At 48.3% G+C, this 25211-nt stretch overlaps 2 protein-coding genes across 4 annotated transcripts; one reads left to right on the forward strand and one right to left on the reverse strand.

Moving 5' to 3' along the window:
• The first annotated feature begins 836 nt into the window (after positions 1–836).
• BSPRY (B-box and SPRY domain containing) lies at positions 837–17879 on the forward strand. Of its 2 annotated transcripts, none has more exons than XM_019635863.1 (6): positions 837–1193; positions 4507–4605; positions 7951–8181; positions 10063–10088; positions 15128–15252; positions 16541–17879. In XM_019635863.1, the coding sequence occupies exons 1-6, from the start codon at positions 939–941 to the stop codon at positions 17065–17067; spliced, it is 1263 nt and encodes a 420-aa protein (XP_019491408.1). In that variant the 5' UTR covers positions 837–938; the 3' UTR covers positions 17068–17879. The 2 variants fall into 2 exon arrangements, with proteins under 2 accessions (XP_019491408.1, XP_019491409.1); XM_019635864.1 differs by having other exon boundaries at positions 10066–10088.
• A 2078-nt stretch (positions 17880–19957) lies between these two features.
• On the reverse strand, positions 19958–23545 carry HDHD3 (haloacid dehalogenase like hydrolase domain containing 3). 2 transcript variants are annotated; one of them, XM_019635827.1, is made up of 3 exons: positions 23442–23545; positions 22788–23030; positions 19958–21293 (listed from the first exon to the last, which is right to left on the reverse strand). In XM_019635827.1, the coding sequence occupies exon 3, from the start codon at positions 21121–21123 to the stop codon at positions 20368–20370; it is 756 nt and encodes a 251-aa protein (XP_019491372.1). In that variant the 5' UTR covers positions 21124–21293; positions 22788–23030; positions 23442–23545; the 3' UTR covers positions 19958–20367. The 2 variants fall into 2 exon arrangements, with proteins under 2 accessions (XP_019491372.1, XP_019491371.1); XM_019635826.1 differs by lacking the exon at positions 22788–23030.
• Positions 23546–25211: the final 1666 nt, after the last annotated feature.

Consider the following 25211-nt stretch of genomic DNA (forward strand, 5'->3'; position numbering starts at 1 on the left):
GGGTGTTTCATCCACGTCCTTATTTGCATAGTCTATTTTCTTCAATACACATGCATCATTTTTTTTTTCAATACTAGTTTTAAATTTTTTCAAATTAAGAAAATTTGGATTAAATACCTTGGGGAAACTCAGCCTAACACAGCTGTTAATTATTGGATATTAAAATGCAATTAAAAATTATTACTCATTAATCATAAATCAAACTGTCTGGTTACAATGTCATTCCTACCAATTAGTAACTGTGACCCCAGGCAAGTTACTTAAACTCCATAAAAATCGGGATCACAGTACTTCCCTTGTGCTATTAGCGTATGCTTAGCCGCTAAGAAGTTGCAGCCGCTGTCTGTGCTCCAGTTACTGTTTAAAGTGTTTTAACACATTTAATTCTCAGCACAGGTCTGTGAGGTAGGCACCCTCCTTATCTCCATTTTACAGCTGAGGCCCTGGAGGGTACTCAGCCAGTGGGCAGTTACATGGGACTTGAGCCCAGTCTGAAGCCAAAACCTACCTTTAAGCTAGTACTTGTCTAAAGCTGCCTCTCAAAAAAAAAAAAAAAAAGCTGTTGTATTACATGACAGAACATTTATAAAGCGCTTAGCAAAAGTCTGGTATTTACAAGTGCTCAATCAAGTTTCCTACGGTTACATTAACACTTGGTGTTTCATGTTTGTTATACAACAAACACACATATAACGCGATAGAATTCAGAAAAAACAAAAAAAAAAACATCAAAAGGCGGCTGAAGTCGGTGGGATGTGAGCCAGGGATCGGGTCGAGGGTGCTGGGCGGGCTGTCGCCGAGCGGCGCGAGTTGGGCGGGAGGAAGCGCGGTGGCCGCGCGCGGGACGGCCGCCTGGGCCCGGGGGCGGGGTCAGGGAGGCCCTGCCCAGCAGCCACCTGCGACAGGTGGAGCGCGCGGCGCCGGGTCGGCGCTCGGCCATGTCCGCGGAGAGCGCGGGGCTGGGGCCGGGGCCGGGGTCGGGACCCGGACCGGAGCCGGGACCGGGGCCGGGACCGGGACCGGCACCCGGGCCGGGGTCCGAGCCGGGGCCGCTCTGCCCCGAGCACGGCCAGGCTCTGAACTGGTTCTGCTGCTCGGAGCGACGGCCGGTGTGCGCCGCCTGCGCGGAGCTGGGCGGCCGCTGTAAGGGACACCGCATCCGTCCGGCTGCGGAGCGCGCTGAAGAACTGCGGGTGAGAGGGCGTGGGCGCCGGAAGGCGGGGGGCTCTGGAGGGAGGGCGCGCCGGAGGGACCCCGCGGGGGACCCGGGAGCCCGGGGCCGGGCTGCCCCGGCGGCGGGTCCTGCAGCCCAGGCTCCGCAGGGGCGCTGCCTGTAGAACGAGGCGGTTAAGGGCGTGGCCTCCGGAGTCAGGTAGACCCGAGTTCGAATCCCACCTCCCTCTGTCCTTGTGAATCTCGTAACTCTATGAGACTCAGTGGCCTCATCTGTAGTTTGGCGGCAGCAATAGCGCGCATTTAATAGAGTTGTGCGATATAAATAAGATAATGGGATCACACAGCGGGAGATCCAGCTGCCCAAGTTCTCCGTTGCCCCGTTGATGGGCTGGGAGCCAGGCCTGGCCTTGGACAATAAAGGGCTGTGCTGCTCCATTTGCCCCAACTCCGACCGGCGTGGAAGATGACTTCCGATAAAACCCAGCCCTTCCACACTCAGCCCCACAGCTTCAAACCTCTCCCCTGGTCCACCCTTCAGGCTTCCTGGTGAGGTGATTTCTTTTCCCTTTTAGGATTGGCCTTGACTCTACTTCAAGCTAGTTTCACCTGAGTAAACGGAGGGGGAGGGGAGGCTATCAGGAGGTTCCTGCTGGAACCTTTCACCAAGGGTTTCGCTCCACCTCCATCCTACATTTGGCTCTAGGCTGGTCACCTTCCTGTCACCATCCCTCCCCTGAGCTGCAGAGATTGAAGAGTTGAAGTCACCCTGGGGCGTCCTCCCTCCTTCCACCCTACCTGTGGCCTCTGGGGATTTCCTTGCAATTTGATTAAAAGACTTGATTCTCCTAAACTCTTCCTGGAGTTCTGCCCAGCTGTGAGGCTGAGGGCTCCCACTGGGGACTTGCCTACTCAGACTGGACTGTAATAACCACATCTGACAGGGTGCTGGGGCCAGGAGGGATTCAGTTATTTAGTGACACCTGTAAGCTCCTGCTTGGTCCTACCTCTCACCACTAGCCACAACAGTGATACTGAAAATAAACTTGGATGGTGTGGTTTAATAAACTTGCATAACGCATGGAAACTTTGCAAGTTCCAAAGCATTTAACTATCCTTCATCTCATTCCATCCAGACCAAGCTTTTGAAGTGATGGTCCTACCCACATTTTACAGATGAGGAAACAGGCCCAGAACAGGCAGTAACTCCTCCAAGGTTCCTACTGTTCAGGGGCTGGACCAGGGCAGTCATTGGGTAGGACAGAGGAAACCACCTATTTGCTTCAGTGGTTGGAGGGAGGAAGTGATGTTAATGGGAGTGAGAATTTCATGAAAACCTTTTTTTAAAAAGCTGCCGTCAGGGCTGAATCTGAGTGATGGAAGGGGTGAAGGCTGGGACAGAGTGGGCGTCCTGGTACTTGTTTTTGGAATGCGCTTTTCCTGGGGATCCTTCCCCGAACCCTCCAGAAGCCCTAGGCATATTCATCTTCTTTGCCTTGAGGGAGGTGTGTCTTGCCCTTTCTCCCTCCAACTTTGATTAGATTGTGGCTTTTGTACACTTCTTTCTCTATCCCTCCAGCCAGCAAAGAAATTTCGCTCCAGGGCAAGATTGTTCCTAAACTGGGCAAAAACAGCGCCAGTTGAAACAACTTCTCCCTTACCGTCTGGATTCCTGTAGCTTTTCAGAAGCTCCCTCAGTCTTAGTTCCTTCAGTCCTGTGATGTGTGGTGAAGAGCTTCTACCCATTCAACTCAATTCAATAACTTTGTATTTGGACTGGTGAAGCGTAAGGCTAATTTCTAATTGTGGGGGGAAGAATTTATAAGGGTTTCCTAGAAGAGGTAGCTGAGTTGCCTTCTGGCAGAAGGAACTGGGCAATGCTCTTAGGGGAAATAGTGGAGGGGCTGACTCCTGCTTGGAAGGGCTCCAGCTGTTATATGGAGAAATGGAGTGGAAAAGCGGGGGCCTGGCCCTATCTCCTGGGGCAAGTCACTTCTCTGTGGGCCTCAGCTTCTTCATTTCTAAAATTCTCCCCGGCTCCCATGGGTGATGTTCACAGCTTTGGCAGCTGTAAACTGCTGAACTTCTTGTGTTCAAGGAAATGGGTTTGATTCATTCAGCAAATATTTATTCAGGGCCTTCTATGTGTAAGAACTCTCTTCTAGGTAGTGGAACATGGAGACTAATAAGTCAAAGTCATAGTGCTTATGTTCCAGTGGTGGTGGGGGGGGAATTTTAAAAAAAAGGTAAACAAACACACAATATACAGTCAGAGAGTGATAGGGCAAGGGAGAAAAATAAGCAAAGTGAGTGAATGGGGTGGGGGATGGTTAGGGAAGGCTTCTGAAGAAGTGACACGTGAATGGAGTTGGGGATTGAGACAGAGATATATGGGAGAAGACTGCTGAAGACAGAAGAAACAACAGGTGCAAAGGCACTGAGGTCAGGACGAATTTGGTGTGTTTATGGAATAAAACAAAGGCCAGTGTGGAGAGTGGTAGGAGTGGAGATGTGCAGTCACATCAGGTAGGGCCTTGTTGGCTAAGGTAAGAAGCTTGATCTCATCTCACTGTGGTGTATTGGAAAGTCAAGTTTTGATCAGGGACAGTGACCTCATGTGATTTCCTTATGAAAGTTGACAGTGTCTAACTGTGGGGTTCAAAAATGGAAGCCTAGGTAGGAGGCTCTAACAGTGGTTCCTGTGAGAGATAATGGTGATCTGGGTAGAATAGCAGGTGTGGAAGTTACCAGAAGTGGCCAGAGGAGACAGAGAGATGTTGGGGATGGGTCGATAGGACTTACGGATGGATTAGATGTAGGTTTGGAGAATAAGTTTTCCTAGGTAATGAGGCTGATGATTGATGGTACTGTTTAGTGAATGGAGGGATACTTGGGGAACAGCGGTTTGAGAAGCCATTTTCTGCTCAGGTGCAGGTGTGGAGAGTCGGGGAGCTGCGTGTAAAGGAGGGTTGAGAGTGTATGCAGGAAAGTGATTATCACGTTAGGCCACAGGATTTCAAGATAAAGAGGGAAGCAAGGCCACAAAGGGAATGACTGGTGGTGAAAAGTGGTAAGACTAATGAATTGGTGGCTCCAATTGAGATGAAGAATTATTGGAATGGAAATTCTAGAGTTAGTGATCTAGAAGGATGGGAAGTGGTAGGCAGAGTGTGGGGTCTTTGAAATGAAGATTTTGGAGGTGGTATAGTTTTCAATAATGATAAGGTCAGAGATCTGACCATGGCCATGGATGACTGAGGCGAGGTAAGAGGAAAAAAGTCAATGGAATGGATCAACATGGGTCAAGACGTCATGGTGGTATTTGTGTTGCAGAACAAGATTGTGGACCAGTGTGAGAGACTGCAGTTACAGAGTGCCAGCATCAACAAGTATGTGGCCGAGGTCCTGCCAGGGAAGAACCAGAGAGCAGTGGTAAGTAATTCTTCCCCTTTCCCCTCTACCTTGAACCGCCTTCCTTGGATAAGTCCCCAGTCTTAGGGGTTTGAACTAGTCTAGGTTTCCCATCCCAACCTCATAGATTCATTGTGCTATTAGCAAAGCTGGATGACTTTTTTGGGGGATAATGGATCAGGAAGGGTAGCATTCTTCTACCATCTAATTATTTTTTGTGCTCAGCCCCAGAATTTTAAAATAACGTAGGGACTTTTACATTGAGTATTCTTTATGACAGTCTTATTTATGCAGTAGGTGGCAGTACATCCCTGTTTACAGATGGGAAAATGGGCCCCGTAGCAGTTAATTGACTTGCTCAAGGTCCCACAGCCTTCTGCCAGAGTCATTTCTATGAACTGGATCTTGTGACCGGCAGGCCAGTGCTCCTTCTGCTGCACCCCACTGCTGGTCCTTTATTCACTTGACCCATTGCCCTGGCTACACCTCTCACGTATGCCCTTCAAGGGGCGGTGGCTATGAATTTCCTTCTGCACGTTGCCTCCCTCCTTCCCCCATAGTACATGAGGATGGACCATTGGACTTAGTGACATGCACAGCACTGGAGATCCTGACAAGGAGTTTTGTGGAGTGGTGGATTGGAGTGGGTTTCAGAGAGACTAGAAGAGCAATGTGGGTTAGTTGACGCAGGTAACTCTTGAGGAGCTTTGCTGTAGAAGGGAGCTAAGAAATGGGATGATAGTGGAGGGGGATATGGGATCAAGAGGAGTTTCTTTATTCTGTTGTTAAGATGGGAGAAATTACTCTATGTATGTATGCTGATGGGAATTGTCCAGTAGAAAGGGGAAAATTAAGGATGCAAGAGAAAGGGGAAAATCAGGTACAGCAAAGGGAGTGGGATCTAGCAAACAAGTGGAAGCTTTGGCCATAGGGAAAGCATCCCTATGGCCATAGGGACAGTGCATCCACAGAAACAGGGAAAGCAGAGTGTCTGAGCACAGGTGCAGGTAGCTGATTTTGACACCCTTAAGATTTTAACACAAATACTTAACAATGTCTAAAATGAATCAACCTGAATAATACAAATACCATAAGAACGCTTTAATCTAACAGCCCCTCTGGTCTTAATATTTTAGTTAAAGTAAGTCTTTTAACAGATCCTTCCCATTCATAGGAAATATTCCATTTTTGATTAGAGATGTCTTTATTGTGCTCTCATTTTTGTATGATGGTTTAGATGAGTATACAATTCTAAAGTAAATCACAAGTTCCACCCAGGGCAATGGAGTCCTCAGCTCTTGATTACACTGGTTTCCAGTTTCCTTTCTACTTTTGGACTCCAGGGGATTTCCTTTACTTAGCTGCCAGAGAAGCTTCACTTTCAAAAGGATGCTTTGGGCTATTTTTCCAGCATTTCTGTGTTCTGTTCTAGGAAGATTTTCAGTGTATGCTGTCATATCTTTGGACAGGGAAATTTTCTTGTTTTCTTTGCTCTTCATTTCGGAGAATGACTCAAGAAGTGTATTGAAATTGACTGTTGTCTTCTAGTCAGGGAGTGTCTGATGCCTCTTGGGTCAGGGCCTGTTCTTGATACTGATCACACAGTATAAACATGACTACAGAGACCCCTGCTGTGGGTAAGGCAGTAAGGTGGCACAGAAAGAAGAGCCAAAGCTGATGTTATTGAACACCCATGTGCTGGCTTTGTTCTATTTACTTTACATGTATTCACTCATTTAATCCTTATAGTAGCCTTACAGGTAGGCACTATTATTATCCTCAGCTGACAGATTAGAAAACTGAGGCATAGAATAAGTAACATGCTTAAAGTTCCACAGACAGTAAATGGAAGTGAGGTTTAAACCTTGAGGCTAAGATTTAAACCTTGGCACTGTCTCTAAAGCCCAGTTTTCTAACCACTATGTTATGTTGACTCAAGAGAACACTGAAGTTGGAGTCTGAACTCCTGGGTTCACTTGACCATCCACTTAGTCACTCTCTTTTCCCTATTGGGAAAATTTTGGGTCTTAGTTTCTTCTTTTAAACAGGGATAATTGGGCCAGCTGAGTGGCCCAGTTGGTTAAAGGCTGGCTTGGGAGTGCGAGCTCTGAGCAGCAGGCTGGTTTGGTTCCCACATGGGTCAGTGACGCTGCGCCCTCTACAGCTAAGATGATGAACAACAGCTCAACCTGGAGCTGGGCTGCTGTGAGTGGCTGGCGATGGCGTAGGCTGCAGTGGGGCTGCAGTGGGCTGCCGTAAGCTACCATGAGTGGCTGGCAGCCAGCGTAAGCGGCTGGCAGCCGGCGAGAGCTTCCGTGAGCCGCCGTGAGCAGCCGTCCAATGGCTGGCAACTGACTGCCTCAGCCTGGAAGAGCGCAATAATAATATCAACATGGGCCAGTGAAGCGACATCCTCCACAACTAAACAGAAGAACAAAGCAACCTGTCTGCTCTCCTCCCCCAATCCCCAATAAAATCTTTAAAAATAATAAAAATAAATAGGGATAATTGTCCCCTGCAATGTAAAAAGCAAGTCTTCAGGGAAGCTGCTGACCATGCCTGACTTTCTCTCATGGATACTGTTCTTACTTGTCTGGCAAGAGTGCAGGTGCTTCATGCAACAGCTGCCTTTGGGGAGGTTTGGTTACCAGAGGCATTGGTGTCAGGGAATAGTGTTGTACTGAGAGTCAAGAGAACTGAGTTCTAGTCCCAGCTCTGTCACTGACTTGGCATGAGAGTGCTACCAGATTTTTGACTAAGTCAGAAAAAATTTTCCCATTGGTAATTCAGTAAATATTTGGGTGCCTACTGTGTGCCAGTTGCTAGGGGACACACATTAATTTCATCTGCTGAGAACTGATTTCAGGCCTCCTGTGTGGCAGAATATAATTTTACCATGGAAGCAGTTGGATTGGACAGATTAAGAAATAATGAGGTTTTTGTCCTCAAACATGGTAAAAAATATTGACTGGGCCACTGTTGGTACAGATCCTGTTGATGGGGATGATTTGTAGGCCCTCCTGCTCTGCGATTCTATGATCTCTGACCTTGGTCCCTTGGCCTTGATATTCCCATGTATAAAATAAGCTGGTGATTCTAGCTGATTTCTAGGCCATGTCCTGCTCTTCTATTCTGTGATCCTGGTTCCATGAGACATGGCCTGGATGTCTAGGTCTCAAATTTCTTTACCCTACACGGTATTTGTGAACTCTTAGGGCTGGGATGGCTTAAGCACTGTACGCCCATTACAGTGCCCATGGCAGACATTGCTAATCAATCTCGGCACTTCTTCCAGCTGAGCCCAAACCCTTCTAGTCTTGACTGGGACTTTTTCAGGACCCACTTCCTTGTTTTATCCCTTGTTAGAGCACGGCCAGTGCAGCGCGGGAGCTGGTCATCCAGCGGCTGAGTCTGGTGAGGAGTCTGTGTGAGACTGAGGAGCAGCGGTTGCTAGAACGGGTGCATGGTGAAGAGGAGCGGGCCCACCAGAGCATCCTGACGCAGCGAGTACACTGGGCCGAGGCTCTGCAGAAGCTCGACACCATCCGCACCAGCCTGGTGGACATGCTCACCAGTATGGATGACCTCCAGCTGATTGTAAGTCAGGCAAGGGTGAGGGCATGACTTGGCTAGTCTCTCCAAAAACTCTGAAAACACTGAGAATATTTATTTGTAGGAGGTGAGTGGATAATGATAATTTGGAGCAGGAATGAGGCAGGGGAATAAAATTACGAGGTGTGATCGAAAACTCCGGTGAATGTTTAAATAAAAAATAAATAAAAATTTTTTTTTTTACAGTAAGAGACACATTGTATCAATCCCCCTCAAAATACTACCCCTTGCTCTGAACACACTTATCCCATCATTCTTGCCACTGTCTGAAGCAGTTCTGGAAGTCCTCTTTTATGAGTGTCTTTAGTTGTGCTGTCGTGGCTGCCTCGATGTCCTGAATCAATTCAAAACGTTTACCTTTCATGGCCATTTTGACTTTGGGGAAGAGCCAGAAGTTGCACGGTGCCAGATCCCATGAATAAGGTGGATGAGGACACACCATAATGTTTTTTTGTTTTTTTTTTAAATAGACCAACCATTTAATTAGGTGCTTCGTAATAAATTTAAAACACCAGTTTGTGAGGATAAATCCCATTTGTACATAATGTTTTTATTTGACAGAAATTGCTGTACCAGAAACGATGTGTGACATGGAGCATTGTCATGATAGAGGATGAAACCGTTGCCCATTTCATGTTAATGCATTGTTTGTGATCCGTAATTTATAGCACAGTTTAAAACACACTTTCTCTCAACCGTAGCTCACACCCGACTGGACCGAACAAGTGAAACTTGTCACACACTGTTACAAGGGTTCGCTGCTTTCCATATTGAAGATCACTGCCTTTCTGTTGGATGGCACTCGGCAGCAGCATTCACTGTATTTTTTAAATCACACCTTGTATATGGATTTTTTTTCTTGTACTTGATAACTGTTCTTAAAGTAGTGAGCAAATATTTACTAAGTGCCTGCTGTGTGCTAAGCATTGTGCTGTGGGATGGAGTTACAGGGTACAGCTGTCAGCGACTCACAGCCTTATGGAGGAGAAAAATACATAACCTGATAATTAGATTGTGGAGGGATATGTGCTGTGGTAGATTATGTTCCTGGGAGCTGGGGACCCCACAAGCCAAACTTGAGTGTGGTGGTGGTTGGGAAGGCTTCCTGGATGAAGTGATTTAGAAGCTGATGCCTGAAAGATAAATAAGAGTTGCAGCTATGTTAAAGGAAGTGGGAAGGTGGGGAGAGTTCTGAAGCACACAGAGAGAAGTCTGCACTTGGCAGAGCTGACAAGGGTCCAATATGAAGATACAGAGCTCATGTTTAATCCTATCACCTGGAAATTACCATGATTATTTTGGTACACATTCTTTCAAAGTATTTTATGTAGATATGCAGATACCTGCAGTTTTAAGGGACAGTGTGACATCTGAAAAAAATATGTCAAGCAGAGAAATGAGAATGTAGAACAACTGAGCTGTCCCACTGCAGTTTAAGTAGGACAGTTTCTGTGACTGCCCTAGATTGTACGTTTAGTCACATGGCTTCCATGTGGAGCACATTTGTCCCAAACACTGGGAGAGTCACAGTAGAAGATTCAGAAAGAGTCCCAGCCATCTAGTTGCTGACAGTCTTGATGGGGGATGAAATGTTGGGTAAATATGTGATTGTCCTGAAGTGTAGTTGAGGGAAACTCAGGACACGATAGGGCGTGGAATCAGAGTGATTCATTCTGAGTGCAGGATGGGGGAGGTATGAGAAGAAGAACCCATACAGCTTTGTGCTGTGTCTTAAAGAAGGAGTAGAATTTTTTATTCTAGAGTCTCTGGCCATGTGGAGCCCTCCATGCCCGCTGAATATATTTAAGTCTTGCCTGCCTGCTGGGTTTCTGGTGCCAAGCCTGACTTTGTTTTCTTTTCTCACAGCAGAAGGAGCAGGAGATTTTTGAAAGGTGAGTATGGCCCCGTAATTTGCTTGGGCAGTCATGGAAACCATGACCCTTAGGCCTCTATCTAGCCCATTGCATTCAGGCCCCGCTGCTCCTGGGAGAAAGCTTAGGGCAGGCAGCTGAGTGGCTTCTCTGGAGCCAGGCTCAATGGATAGAGGTCTTCTTGTCCCTAGCTTGGAGAACTGCTCAGTACACTCATGTGTACTGGCAGTGAAATAATCACTTATTAATCAGTGGCTGCCACAGTCTTTCTTAAACATTATCCCATTAAAAAACTGCACAGTCACCCTGTTGGAGGGTTTACCACCCCATCTGTGGATGAAAATGCTGAGGCTCAAAGAAAGGAAGCGACTTGCCTAAACTTCAGAGCTGGGACTAGGACCCACACCTGACACCTTCCTCAGTACTGTCTTCTCTACCGAACTCCCCCTTTCTCTGATGAAAGAATCTTTGAAACACGTCTATATTACCACTCAAAATTTGCATTTTAATTATGCAATAACAAAAAGACTTTCACCAGGTCTTACCTGGGTCCCAACAGGCTGAGAGCAAAGAGCCTGAGGAAGTAGCCAAGAGGATGTAATTTGCCAGGCCAAGGAATTAAATACTAATCTTCTGTGCACGATTTCAGAGCTGTACTTGGAGAGCACAGCCCAGTCTTACCTATTTTTGTATTTAAGTTTCAATAGCAACACATGTGTGTGAAAGAAAGAAAAAAAAATCCACCAATATAAAACTATTAAAATTAAAAATGAGTCACCTTTTCCCAGTCCCAGTCCCTAGAGGTAATCAGTTTTAACAGTTAGATGTGTGTCTTTTGGACTTGCCTATGTATGGTCATAGGAGAATACATGGGTTGGGTTTTTTTTGGGTTTTTTTGCCTTTTAAAAAAATAATTTTTAAGCACAAATGGGATTGTTGTATACCTGCTGTTCTATCACTTATCAGGCTACCTTGGTGTCTTTCCATGTCTGTACATGTAGACCTACCTCACTTTTTGGAAAGTCTGTGAAGTATTCCACAGTATGGGTACACCCACATTCATTTTTCTGTCCCCTTTTAAATAAAGTGTGTTTGGCTAGTTACTACTTTTTCCCTCCGATAATCCTTCACACTTCTGCTAGTCTTCTCTTTCTGCTTTATCTTCACCATCTTTTGCTAATACAGTCTGTCTATATTAGGCTGTGATTTTTGAAAAAAATTTTGATCAATTTTTTGTTTTGAAATATTTGAAACAGAAAAGTTGCAAAAATAGTATAATGAACTTCACCTAGAAACACTAATTTTAACATTTACCATGTTTGCTCACTTTCTCTTTTTTCCTATCTATCAGTGTATATATATAAAAACTTATTTTTTTCTGAAGTATTTGAGACTAAGTTGCAGAAACAAACATGATCTTTGATCCCTAAATACAATACTTTGGCATTTATCTTCTAAGAACATTCTCTTACATAACCATAGTATAACTATCAAGTTCAGAAATTTAATGTTGATATAATACTATTATCTAGCTAGCATATAGTCCATATTCAAGTGTTGCCAATTGTGCCAAAAAAGTTCTTAACAGTGTTTAGTGTTTTTGTTTTTTTTCCTGATTCATCCATCTAGTCTCTTAATCTGGAATTGTTTCCTTAGCCTTTTAAAAAAAAACCAAACATTTTTTTTTTTTTAAGATTTTATTGGGGAATTGGGGAAGGGGAACAGTGTTGGGGAATTGGGGAAGGGGAACAGCCAAGTTGTTGTCCTTCAATCCTAGTTGTGGAGGGCGCAGCTAGCTCAGCTCCAAGTCCAGTTGCCATCCGGTCGCCTGTCGGCAGCTTGCGGCTGCTCAGCTTAAGGTGCCATGTTCAATCTTCGTTGTGGGTGGGCGCAGCCCACCATCCCATTCAGGAGTTGAAATGGAAACCTTGTTGATAGGAGCACGTGGTCTCACCAGCTGAGCCATCCTGCCACCTGTTGGCAGCTCAGTGGCAAAAAAACCCCATTTTTAATGAGTCTAGGATAGTTGTTTTATAGAATATTCCTCAATTTGACTTCATCTGATGTGTTCACAGTATATCAAATCAGGGGGCATGTGATGTCACTTTGTCCCATTATCAGGGATGTTAATTTTGATCACTTGGATAAAGTGATGCCTACTAAGTTTCTTCATTATAAAGCTATATCTTCCCTTTTGTAATTAATAAACAATCTGAAGAGATACTTTTTGTGTAAATAGCCTGTTTACCTTCAAACTTTCATCCAGTAGTTTTAGCATCCATTGATGCTAAATTCCTTCATGAATTATTCATTTATTTATTTGCTTGTTTGCTCATTCACTTATTTAGGATCAATATGGTCTCATGGATTCTTATTTTATTCAGTGCATTATAATCTACTACTATTACTACTATAATTAATTTTGATTGGCTAGTAGGAGTCCCTTCAAGCTGTAACTTTTTATTTTTTAAAGATTTTTTTTTTATTGAGGAATTGGGGGATGGGTACAGCAGTGGCGAATTGGGGGAAGGGGAACAGACAAGTTGCTGGGGGTTTTTTTGTTCTTCAGTCTAGTTGTGGAGGACGTTGCTTCACTGGCCCAAGTTGGCACCATCATTGTGCTCTTCCCTGGCGAGGCAGATCAGTCGCTGGCTTCTGGACGGCCGCTCATGGCGGCTTGAGGGCTGCTCATGCTGGCTGCTGGCTACACACGGTAGCCCATGGCAACCCACTGCCACAGGGGCTGCAGCCTACGCCGTCGCCGGCGACTCAGTGCAGCCCAGCTCCAGGTTGAGCTGTTGTTCAGCATCTTAGCTGTAGAGGGCAGTGTCACTGGTCACTGGTGGGATCTGAACCAGGGCCCTCTGGCGTCCCAAGCCAGCTCTTAACCAACGGGCCACTCGGCCGGCCCAAGCTGTAACCTTTTGACAAGTCCCCATCATCCTTTGAGCTCTTTCTTGCATTCTGCACAAGATGTCCTAGGCTGAAACGGTTCTTTTCCTGCCTCAGCCCTGAAATCAGCTATTTCTCCAGGGAGTCTTGGTTCCTTTTAGTGCGGAATAATATTTTAAAATTGAGACCTGGGCATTAGATATCCATTGCTACTGATGTGTCATTGCTTCCAGGCCTTTTCACTGGATAGCAGACAGAGCTGGGAAGTATGTGTGCCATATTTTTATTCATGAGTTTGTATCACAACTTCTAATTCCAGTGGAATACCACAGCGTTTTTCTTTTACCTCCCATTCTATATTTATATCTTTCTTCTTTCACAGTGAGAACCCTGGCTCCCAACAATAGTGATACAGTTATTTGTTTAGTCTCTAGTACACACAAAGTTGTTTGAGAATTACTAAATCCATACTACTATTTACAAACTTATTAGTAGAGGTCAAGATTTGTTTTGTAGGTTTTTGTGCCTGTGGACTGAGGGCGTATACTCTCAAAGTACCGTGTTCAAAAGTTGTCAAGCTCCTTCTAGCTGGGAACTCACTTATCTGAGAAATGCCTTTGTTGTCTCCAATTTTGTTTCTATGTCCCAGCTGGGCTCAGCTCGGGCCTGTCATGGCAACAGGTCCTGCTCCACAGACTGGGCATTTTGATCCCAGCCAGGGCCCTGCTGTGTCCGAACCCCAATTCACTCCTACTGTTTGCAGCCCTGAGTTTTCTGTACCATGAAGTACCTGGACCAGCTGGTCCTCTAGAGTCTAATGTCAGTGATTGGCCTCAGATTTGCCCTGGGATGACAGCTTAGCATTGCTCACATTGGCTCCTCTTTTCTCCCCACCTGATGGCTGGGGCTCCTCCAGACCCAGACTCAGTGCTTTGAGAAGATGCAACAGACCCTCTGTTGTCCTGACCACAAAGAGCCTTTGTTACTAGAGCCTGCTCTCGGCGTTTCTAGGGCTCTGTTCACCTCGTTCCTCTCAAGCCAGGACAGGCAGTGACAGTCTTGGAAAGAACTGGCATCTGTGAGGAAACGTGCCCCACCCCCTCTCCCCACTCCTTCATTAATGAGCAGAGCCATGAGGTTTGGGGAAGAGAGCGTGTGCTCACGAAACTGCTGCCTGATCTCAAAGCCATCTTTAGGATTAGAGGCGGTGGGAAGTTCTTTCTCAGATGCCAGTTCAGAGGTCAGCAAAGCTCTGTGGCAACTCCTCACTTTGCTCTACATCCCTTTGAGATTGCACTTCAGGTCAAGGGAAGAATTCTGTTGAACGATGCCTGGAGTCCAGCCTGGGTTTGTTCTCTTTTTGCATGGAGGCAGGACTTGAATCTTCGCTGAGCGCCTTCTCTGAATCTCTGTTCTCCTGTCAAGTAAGGGTAACAATCACCTCCCAGGTTATAGCAAAGACCACGTGAGATTCTGTATAGAAAACAGCAAGCCCAGAGTCTGGCTGCTTAAAAATGGCAATTTTCCTTGTTTCTAAATTCCCTCTCCCACCAAACACAGTCCTCACTGTGAGCGGAGGAGAGGTAGTTATTGGGAGCAAAGTGCTGTGAATAATTTATGGTTGGGGAGATAACTGATAGTCCCTTCCTGTGTGATCCCGCATTTGAAGAGCAGAGGAGTTGGCTGTAGCTTCTGATCAAACCAAGGGTGACATTACTGCTGCAACAGGTTTTGGAGGGAGGTGAGATTTTCCTCTGGGCAGGATAGTGGGGTGGAAAGCCTGCTGCACAGAGGTCCAAGAGGCCCAGGTCCTAGTTCCAGCTCTGCTGCTAACTTACTGGAGACACAGGCGAGTGGCTTCCCCTACAGAGCAGACTGACTCCCAAGTTCAAAGACAGGCACCAAGTATTTATCTCCCTATACTTCGTCTGCTTTGCTGGTATTAAGCCTTGTGGGGGTGGAGGGCATAGGAGGAATGCCCACCTTCTCTTTGGCTCCAGCACCCTTTAGGGGGCTCCAGTGTGGGGCCTGACTGCCAATCTTGGTGTTACCCTCATGGGAAGGGGGTTTTACTCCTGTGTTCTTCCTGTCACCCTGTATTGATCCATATACATTTCAAGAACCTTCCTGAATGTGTCTGTTTTTTTGTTTTTGTTTTCCTGTACAAGGACCGAGGAAGCAGAGGGCATTTTGGATCCCCAGGAGTCGAAAAAATTAAACTTTAATGAGAAGTGTGCTCGGAGCCTACTACTGACCCAACTCTGGGCAACAGCGGTTTTTGGGTCCCTCTCAGGTTAGCAGCTGCTAGAGCCCAGCACCAGGTGGAGCAGCTGGGCTTCTGTCTGTCTGTCTGAGGTTTGCTATGGGGTCAACACTGAGGACCGGTGCATCTGGGTTGGTAGCTTAAACGACCAGCGATACTGGATGCACGCTTGTCAGTGGAGCCAAGATTCTGGACAGGCCTGGGCACCTAGGCCGGGTCCTTCCCATTTCCAGACCAACCTGCTCTGTAGTTGGGTCTAGAATAAATCTTGTTCCTGTAAATCACATTCTCCTTATGTCCTGCCCTACTGGGACAGACAGCACAGTATTACTTCTGGGAAGCCTAGTTTCTCTTTAAGAAGACATAATGGATGGCCAGCTGAAGAGCATCTGGAGTGAGAATTGAGCTGCCTGGATTTGCCTCACTTACTCACTTAACAAACATTGACTCAGACTGACTGTGGGCCTTGCCTTGTGCTGCGTGCCTGGGGCTCAGAGCTGAATGTGACACGGTCTCCTACCTCCACAAATTCCTACCTAGTGTGGGGGTTCTCAAAGCAGGCTTTCCCCAAGCTAGATGGAAGCTTCCATGCTCCCAGTTGTAGTATTTGCACAGTTCACAGAAAGATTAGGTTAATTAATGGATTGAATTTTTTCTCAGTTTTAACCCTACCCCTCCACCCCTCACCCCACCCCATCCTTAAAATGTTAGTACAAGCTAGAACTTGTCTTCTCTAGAATCTGGTATCAGATAGTGCCTGATTTGCCAGCAGTACCATTTAGTTAGTTGTTGGAAACTACATATCTGATGCTTCTTGGCTTCCAGGGGCCGTGTCTTTAGGATGGGTATGATCTGCAGGCCATAGATTTGCCCAGCTGGAATGCAGTGTGATCAGTGCTAGATGCTAGATAGGAACAAAATGCTGGGTCTTAATTTTGCCCTGCCACCAACTTGGTATGTGACCTTGGACAACTTGCTTTTCCTCTCTGGGCCTTATTTCTATCAGAGCTTATAGATGAGGGTCTTAGATAGTGACTGCTGTTGTCATGGCCACACATTGAGCACATATTTATTGAGCACATATTATTGCTGGGCACTTCCCATGTATCATCTCATTTGATCCTTATATTCTTATCTACCTTGTGGTAAGTCCTATTTTGATCCCCATTTTACAGATGAGAAAACTGAGGCTCAGAGAGTAAATGGCTTGTCTGAGGTCACACTACCAGTGAGTGGTAAGGAAGCCCTTTGCTACCTGGCAGGACAAGGATAGGGCTGAGGGTGGACCTTGGGTAACTCTGAGGATTCTTTCTGGCAGGCACGGAGGATGTACGTATCGACGAGAGGACTGTCAGCCCCTTCCTCCAATTGTCAGATGATCAAAGGACCCTGACCTTCAATGCCAAGAAGTCCAAGGCCTGTGTAGATGGCCCAGAGCGCTTTGACCACTGGCCCAATGCCCTGTCCACCACCTCCTTCCAGGCTGGGCTGCATACCTGGATGGTGAACGTGCAGAACAGTTGTGCCTATAAGGTGGGTGTGGCCTTAGGCCAGCTGCCCCGTAAGGGTTCTGGCAGTGACTCTCGTCTGGGCTACAATGCTTTCTCCTGGGTCTTCTCCCGCTACGACCAGGAATTCTGTTTCTCACACGATGGGCAGCACGAGCCCCTGGGGCTGCTGCGCTGCCCAGCCCAGCTGGGCGTGCTGCTGGACTTGCAGGCCCAGGAACTGCTATTCTACGAGCCGGCGTCGGGCACGGTGCTCCACACCCACCACGCGTCCTTCCCTGGGCCCCTCTTCCCAGTCTTTGCTGTGGCTGACCAGACCATTTCCATCGTCCACTGACCTTTGGCCCTGGGGAGGCCAGATCTACCTCCCCACCACCGTTTTAGGCCACATTTCTGCCCAGGGTCCTTTTCCCAGGTGTTGCCTATGCTCAATGGGCAGCTTTGGGAGGTAGGGATCCGTTTCAGATCTGGATACAACTGTTAAATGCTGGGTATCTATAGGAACCTGCTACTCCCTGGGCCTTAGTCTCCCAAATCCACCCTCAGAGGGCGTCTTGTTCACACTTTCTCTCTGGCATCCAGCATGGTGCCTGATGAGTGTGCAATATTTGGCGAGTGAGCAGTGGGTGGGTGGGTGGATGGGTGGGTAGCTGGGTGGGTGCAGGTAATACTCTTCTGGAGAAACACTGCCTTTTAGACCCTGCCCTCAGCTTCAAAAGCATGTAAAAGTGGTTCTCTGGCAGAAAAGCCTATGGCTGAAGTCCTTTCATCCCCAGTTCAGTGCTTCTCAGTCCTTTCCATAACATGGCACATAGATGAAATATTCTTAGAGCACACAAGGACACATGGAAGGATTTAGAACTCCTGCCAGGCTGCTGCTTGTCAGAGGACTCTGGCCAGGGGGACTGTGTCCTCCCCCCAGGTCCTGCCGGGGCACTCAGAAGACAGAGGGGATCCCATCACGGTAACAGGGATGAACTCCCCTCCCCCGCCCCGACTGCAGCTGATGAGTACCCCACCTGATGGCCCCTTCTGACATAATGTGGAGACCTGGGGTGAGCGCCTCAGGTCAGAAAGAGCTGAGGGAATACAAGGGCCAGCCTTAGGAAACACATACTTTATTAAACGTTTTAAAAGATTGAAAATTTCCTTCCATGTTCTTTGTTGGTAATTGGGCAAATCCCCTAAGTGGCAGCTCATATCTAGAGATGTTTGCTGGGAAATCACGTCTTCCTCACCCTCATCCACATCCCCTCAGATGCAAGCAGGTGGCAAGTCAGCATATGCGTACAGTGAAGAGCCCGGAGATGGTTCTGTGCCCTGAATTGCTGGGACCAAAGGCAAGTCCCTTCCTGTTCTCTGAGGTGGTCACATTAGAACAGTGGTCTGAAACATTTTTGTTTCATCGGAACACAGTGCAAAGGCAATCTTACCTACAACTTCAGGCTCCTGGGCTCCAAGATAAGGGACAGAGTCCTCCTCACTGTTGTTTCCTGAATAATATACTTGAAACACTGAGCGGATTAAATCCAGTCCACAGACCTATTGGCAACTTTTCTGGTTGTGATGACTTCTGAGGCCCTTGCAGCTCACAACTGTATCCTCATTGCCTGACACTCGGGAAGATGTCTGAGAAGAGCTTCCTTGCCTTTGCCTGGCAGTCTGTGTAAACACCTGGGTCAAAGCCAAATTCTTCTACATGGCACCTGAAGGCCCCTATGACATGCTCCCCGAACCACCAGTCCAACTCCCCACAGCCTTCAGTCCACAGGCCTGCCGCCATGATGCCCCTCTTACCCTTCTGCCCATCTCAATGCCAGCCCCAGTTCAGGGTCCACTCCAGAGCCCTCCCTGGCTGTTGGCACGAGAACATACACTGTGTGCCTACGTGCTTTTCACCCGTGGTATCCCGTGCCTGGCATAGAGGTATCCAGTAAATACCAAGTAACCAAGTAGAGAGGTGTGTGAAGAGAGGCAGGAAGAGACATGGAATTTAAAAAGCCCAACCTACTTCAATCTCCAGCGATTCTTCCTACAGTCCCTCCACTCCTGCCATCGTGGGCTGTGGTCCCTGAGCTTTCCTATTCTACACTAACCCCTATGACATCCTTTAGGACACCTTCCCTAGTCTCCCAGGATCTCCGCTGCATCATGTCTTATGTGACATGGATCCCTTCCTACTTGGAACCTAGTGATCAAGCCAGTGGGCTTTGGAGTCAGACATGCCTAATTGGAACCCTTGCTCCCTCATGTACCACCTGTGAGCTCAGGCAGGCTATTTAAGCTCTGAATCCATTGCAAAGTGGAGGTCACGCTACCTATGCCCACTAGGTAGCTTTGAGGGTTATATATGCATATAATGGACTAGGAGGGTACCTAACACATGGCAGGCATAAATCAAGTTTCTTCTCATAACTCCTAACTATGGTGTTCCTTTCTAAAATCTCTAGTTTAGACTACATGGTCCTAGAGGACATGTCCCTACAGCATAGCTTGACATCCTGATTTTCAAACTAAGCTCCTCTGAACTTAGGCTTTGGGGTCAGGGGTGGTGTCAGAGGCTTCAGGGCCCTAGGACCCCTGCTTCAACCCTAGCAGTTTCTGGGTTGTCCGTCCCGCACGACATGAGCAGTGGGAGAACGAGAGGGGGCGGCGAAGGGTTAAGAAATAAAAGAAACAGCAGTCAAGAGTTAAATGAGCGTGGGGCCAAGGGTCTCCAGCCTCGTGGACTAAGAGCCCCGAATCGGGCTGACACGCCGCTTTCATTTCTTCACCTACCCGGAAGTAGCACTGTTCTCTCCACAGTCTCTCATTCCTGAGAACTTGCTGAAACCAGATTACCCATGCCTGCAAGCTGCCATTACCGAGAGTCCACCATCAGAGATAAGACAGATGCTCTGCCTTCACACACCCTACATACATACGACCCCAGGAAAATAAGATTATTATATTGAGGACAGATACTATCACACCATTAGGTCACTTCTCAAGCAGGTTGAGGGAAGGAATGTAGCTACAGAGGTAGAAAACCTCCAGTCTCTTTGGGGGGCGAGTGAGGGCTCATGCCCACCTCCATCAGCCCCGAGATTTCTCCTGATGGCCTCCAACCGACCGTGCCTGTCTTAGGTTGTTCCTCCCATGAGGAATCTTACCCATCATTGACCAACCGGCCATCCTTTGGAGCCAAACAGAAGCACAAGGTGTATGAGCAGTGTCCTTAAAAGGGTCAGTTTAGGCTTAAGCGTGGGGGGGACAGACGGCTGGATAGCTGTGTGGCAATGCTGGTTTTTTTTCTGTTTTGCATATTGGGGTTCCACATAAGATCTCGCATAACAAAAGGGCCCTGCTGCTAAAATAAAATTAGAAAGTACCTGGTTTTGAAGCTAGTTGGGCCCTCAGTGAATCTTGTTGGAGGTAAGGGGGACTCGTGGTGGAAAAGGGACATAGACACGATGAATGTGTCATCTCAGAGACCAGGAGCTGGTTAGTGGGACAGGGTTGAAAGACCCGCAGTCACTGCTTTATAGTCAGAATGCATTATCGAGGCTGTGGGGAGAGGGGCAAAGGCCAGGTCTCGGGCAGGAAAGGGCTCCCTGTCCCTAGTGTATGTTGGGCCCAGCCACTTCCTTCACCAGACTCACGGCTGTGGGGGTAAGCCCTCCAGGTGGTCAAGGGCAGGCAGAAGATGGGACAGTGAGGGGAGGATATGTTCTTGGGGTATAGAATCCTTGACTGCAGGGTCCAAAGGCCCTGGACCAACCACCAGGAAGCTGTGCATGCCTACAGCCTGTGCCCCCTTGTAATCACAGCGGTAACTGTCTCCAACATGGGCGGCCAGCGCCGGTTCTACATGAGCAAGCCGCAAAGCCTCATGGAAAATGCGGGGGTCTGGCTTGGGCCAGCCAGTAGCCTCAGAGGTCAGCACAAAGTCGAAGTGTTCTCGCAGGCCAAGACCCACCAGGATGTCCTCTAGTCGCTGGTCAAAGTTGGAGATCACTGCCAGCCTCAAACCTCGTTCTCGGCACCCACTCAGGGTGGCCTCAGCCCCCTCCAACACTTGCCAGGTGCAGGGGCTGCTGAAGTCCTTGTATAGCTGGTCAGCAACAGGGGCCACAGCCTGAGCATCCCGAATACCCGCCAAGTGGAAAGTCTGCAGGACCACATCCAGCCACCACTGGCGGGAGGTGAGGCCATGGCTCAGGCCGTAGTTGGGGAAGCGGTGGCTCTGAGCCCTGTACGCCTGCCCAAAGGCTTGTCCCAGGGCCAAGGCCTCTACCTCCAGCCCGTGGGCCCGGGCCTTGGAGGCATATTCCTCCCCAACAGGGTGGCGCATCCTGATCAGCGTGTCCTTCACATCCCACGTCAGTAGCCGTAGCTGTAGCCGGTGTGCCATGGGTCTGCAGAAGGGGGCTAAGTCCACCCCAGCTCCACCTCAGGTTCCAGGGGCCAAGGGGAAACCGAGCTGGACAAGAACACACCTCCACAACCTAACAGGTGTCTCTTTCCAGGCTTCGTGGGTCAGGTTTGCTGGCATTTGGGTTAATGTCTTCACAGTAGAAGAACCTGGAATGAGATGGCAGGTGAGGTGGAAACTCAGGCTTCAGTCATACAGACTGGGTGCTGCCAACTCGCTGTGTGACCCTGGAAGTGTCATTCTCTGAAGCCCTGTCTCTCCATGTGTAAGAGGAGCACAAGGACCCACCTCACAAAACTGTTGGACTAAATGAGGTCATCTGTTCATCCCACAAGTTTCTGAGCACCTATTATGTGCTACATGCTAGGAATGGGGCAGGGTTCCAGCCTTCATGGCATTTACGAGCATTAAAGAATAGGGGATACAGTTATTAAATAAAGAACTCACAAACACTTAAGCATAATGAATGCAGCATGAATCATGAAGTTATAAATCTAGGGACCAGATCAAATCTTCATCAGGGAACTTCCTCAGCAAGGCAAGTTTCAGTGGGGATCTGAAGAATGACTATGTGGGAAGCAGACGTGATTAAGTGTTGCTGACACTGGAAACAGCAATGCAAAGGCCCATAAGGAAGGTCAAGGAGTCTGGTGCTTTGGGCAGATAGGAGCTAGTTCAGGCAGGACTTTGTAGGTCATGGTAAGGAAACAATTACAATTGTGTCCTAAGAAATGTCCAAATCTGTAGAAAAGTTCAATGAGTTTGAGCCAAAGGGATGAGATTAAGAAAATACTCTGGAGAATGGAAGTTTTGCAGCTTATTTTATACATTAGAATCAAAGGAGGAGACGTATGGAGGGTTACATGAAATCTTTTGGTGACAGATTAAGGGAGTGGGAGAAATCAAAGCAGGGAAATCTCTGGGATTGGATAAAAAGTAAAATGGAGAACACTTTTCTTTTGCTTTGGTGGGCACAGGATAGTTAACTAACATATTACAGCACATAGGGGAGATGGTATTCAGAGAAAAAGATAACACTGAGGGGTTCTGTAGTCTCTTGCTTTGGTATGGTGGGTTGTTCTGAGGGTTCTGGAAAGAGGGATTACTCTGACATTCCAAGGGTATGTTATCTTAGATGCAACAGGACAACAGATGGGCTCACTTATGGTTAAGACTGACCTTTGTAAAGGAAGCTACAGGCCAAAGATGTGATTATCAGCCATGACTTGCTCTAAGTTAGGAATTTTTATGTTCAGACCATCCTGTGTGGTTACTTTCAGTCTCTGAGTTTGTAGGGCCTGCCATGCTGGCCTGCCCTGAGCTTGTCAGGTTTAGCGTGTGGCCTTTTCGTCCACAATTGCTATTCCTATTGTTAGTAATGCCAAAAACAGAAGGGTCCTTGCAGACCATCCGACCAACCCTCTGGCTGTTCAACAGGAAAGACTGAGCCAGAGAGGGACAGATACTTGCTTAACGTCACAGTGAGAAGCAGCACAGCCAGAATTAGAATCCAAACTTCCAGTCTCTCTGGCCAGTGCTCCCTTCCACTGCTGAGACATATTTGGATTTTTTTTTTTGAAACCTGATTTTGGTAAACAGGTACAGCACAGGGTAAACTGCAGGGCAGAGCACCCTGGTCCTACCTGTCTGTCCCTAAGCCTCTTTGATCCCCAGCTTCATCTTTACTGGAGGGAATATCTGCCTGGGTGGCCAGCCAGTGAAAGGATTAGCACTCAATGCACAGGAAACGAATTTCTCAGCCTGTTGTCCAGGGGCTGGATGCAACTTCTTCCCCCAGGCTTCCAGAAGAAACCCAAGTGGTCAGAGTTCAGAGTGCAGCCACCGGTTTGCACAGGGGGTGATGCGGCTGGTGAATCTGGGAACGTCTTGGAGGAAGGTGGTGAAGAAAATGAACTTAAAGTCAGTCTAGAACTTAGGGAGACGCATCCAAAGACACTCTGACTTTGCAGGTGGGGCGATGTAGGGGCGTAACTCGCTGAAAGTCACGCAGGGAGCCACAGGCATAGCCAAGACCAGAACAAAGGGCTCTGGCTCCCGAGCCACAAGTGTTTTTCCATTCCTGGAAGCCGGAGCTGGGGACTCTGGGCTACAGGCCTGCACTGCTCATCCCTCTCCCCACCTCCGGGGCTTGGCGTAAAGCAAAGCCTCTACAGCTGCCCTCTGCGAGCGTGACCCGAGGCGGGAGGGCCGCGGCCGCAATTCTGGGGCCCCTTCTCAGATCCAGCGCGTTCCGACTGCTCTACGCCCGTCCCCGGGGCCCGGGGCCCAGGACCCACCTGCCTAGCAGGGAGGCTGGTCAAGCAGGAGGCTGCAGCCGCTCGCGGGACGCGGAGAGGAAGCAGAGGCCGGGCGGCCTGGCGGAACCAGTGACCAGCCCCCCCTTCCGCCCCCCTCGCCCCCGCTTCCGCTCCTCGCCGGTTCCGCCTCCTCCGCCCCGCCTCCTCGCCCCCCTCCTTCTGCACCCTTTCGCCGCGCCCTCCAGCCACACCCGCCGCACCTTCACCTCCCTCCACCCAGCGCCTATCTGTCGCCTCCTCCACCCAGCGCCTCTGTCACCTGCCCTTACCGCGCTCCTCGGTTCGCTCTGCGCTCCTCGGTTCGCTCTCCGCCCCTTCGTAAGACCCCACACCCTCTTGGCTCTCCAGCCTGCACCCTTCCTCACCCCGCGTCGCACGGTCACCTAGCATTCTTTCCCGGCCCTCGCTGCCTCCCTCCGTTCCCCGCTTTCTGCGCTGTCTCCGCTCCGCCTTTCCCTCCCCCAAGCTCCTTCGCCTCCCTTGGGTCCGGACGTTCCTGGGAGGGACTCAGGCTGACTCGGGAAGAGTGGGATTTGGGTCCCGGCCTGGCTTGCTGAGTGCTGTGCGGCCTTGGACGCTCCTCTCTGGTTTGAGTTCCCAATCCGTACCAGGAGGGAAGTGTTTTCAGTTGGAAACTTGTTTAACCCGTCAATTTGCTGAGGGTAGAGTCCTCTGCAGTAATGTAGCTGCTTTTCTTTCTTTTTGATGAAAAAAGTTTCATGCTTATCTCAAAAATGTTTAATAATACAAAGTGTCCAAAGTAAAAAGAGAATTCCCAACCTCGATCACTAAGGACTCACTGAACATCTGTCTTCCTGTGTCTGACCCTGTCCTTCACTGAGGATACAGTGGGAAACAAGACAGAGTTTCTGCCTTCATGGAACATGGGAGGAAGAGACAAAAATCAAGTACAAAAACAAGATTTTAGATAGTGATGAGTGCTATGGAGGCAATAAAACAATGGTTTCATGAGCAGTGAAGGGCCTCTTTGGATGAGGTGGTTAGGGGAGGAGCAAAGATCTGAATGGCAGCCAGGTGAAAATTAAGGGACAAGTGGTGAAGCCACAAGTGCAAAGGTGCTGGGGCCCCAACCTGCTTACAGAACAAGGGTAGTGGCCTTGGGGACAGGGAGGAAAAGGAGTGCCTCTCTGCTCCCCTTCCCTCCCCAGGGGTTTCTGCAGTGGCAGTTTTGGTTATGCCATGAGACATTTTTCTAGGAGCACACAAACATGCGTACAATTTTCTTCCTTTATCTCCTCCACCCCTCCTTCCCTTCCTTTCTCCCTCCCTTTCTCTCTCTTGCTTCTTTCTTTACAAAACTTTCTCCTGTATTCCAAGGCTGGTCTGTTTTCCTCATTCAGAACCGCCTCACCCTCACTGGGCTCAGGCCTGGAGGGAATACAAAGTGCAGAGTCACAGATGCTGGGCCTCAAGGGAGAGCCTGATTCCAGGGACTCACGAGCAAAACTTGTGTTATGTGTCACAAGCATGATTCCCAGAAGAGGGAGTGGAAAGGGTGATTGGGAGGCCAGAGGTCCATTTGCACTTCACAGAATCCAAGTCTGAGATTGTCCACTTTTCAGGGTTACCTAAAACCCAACCCCTTAGGTTCTGCTCCCAGCTCTGCCACCTGACCCTCTGTGAGCCCTCCAGTAAATAATTTTCCTCTCTGGGCCTCAGCCTCACAATATGCAAAATGGGTGGGGTTGGGGTTGGACAAAATAACTTCCAGCTAAAGTCCAGGTTAGT

This window comes from Hipposideros armiger, unplaced genomic scaffold (assembly GCF_001890085.2).
Source record: "Hipposideros armiger isolate ML-2016 unplaced genomic scaffold, ASM189008v1 scaffold_24, whole genome shotgun sequence".
Classification (NCBI taxonomy): Eukaryota; Metazoa; Chordata; class Mammalia; order Chiroptera; family Hipposideridae; genus Hipposideros; species Hipposideros armiger.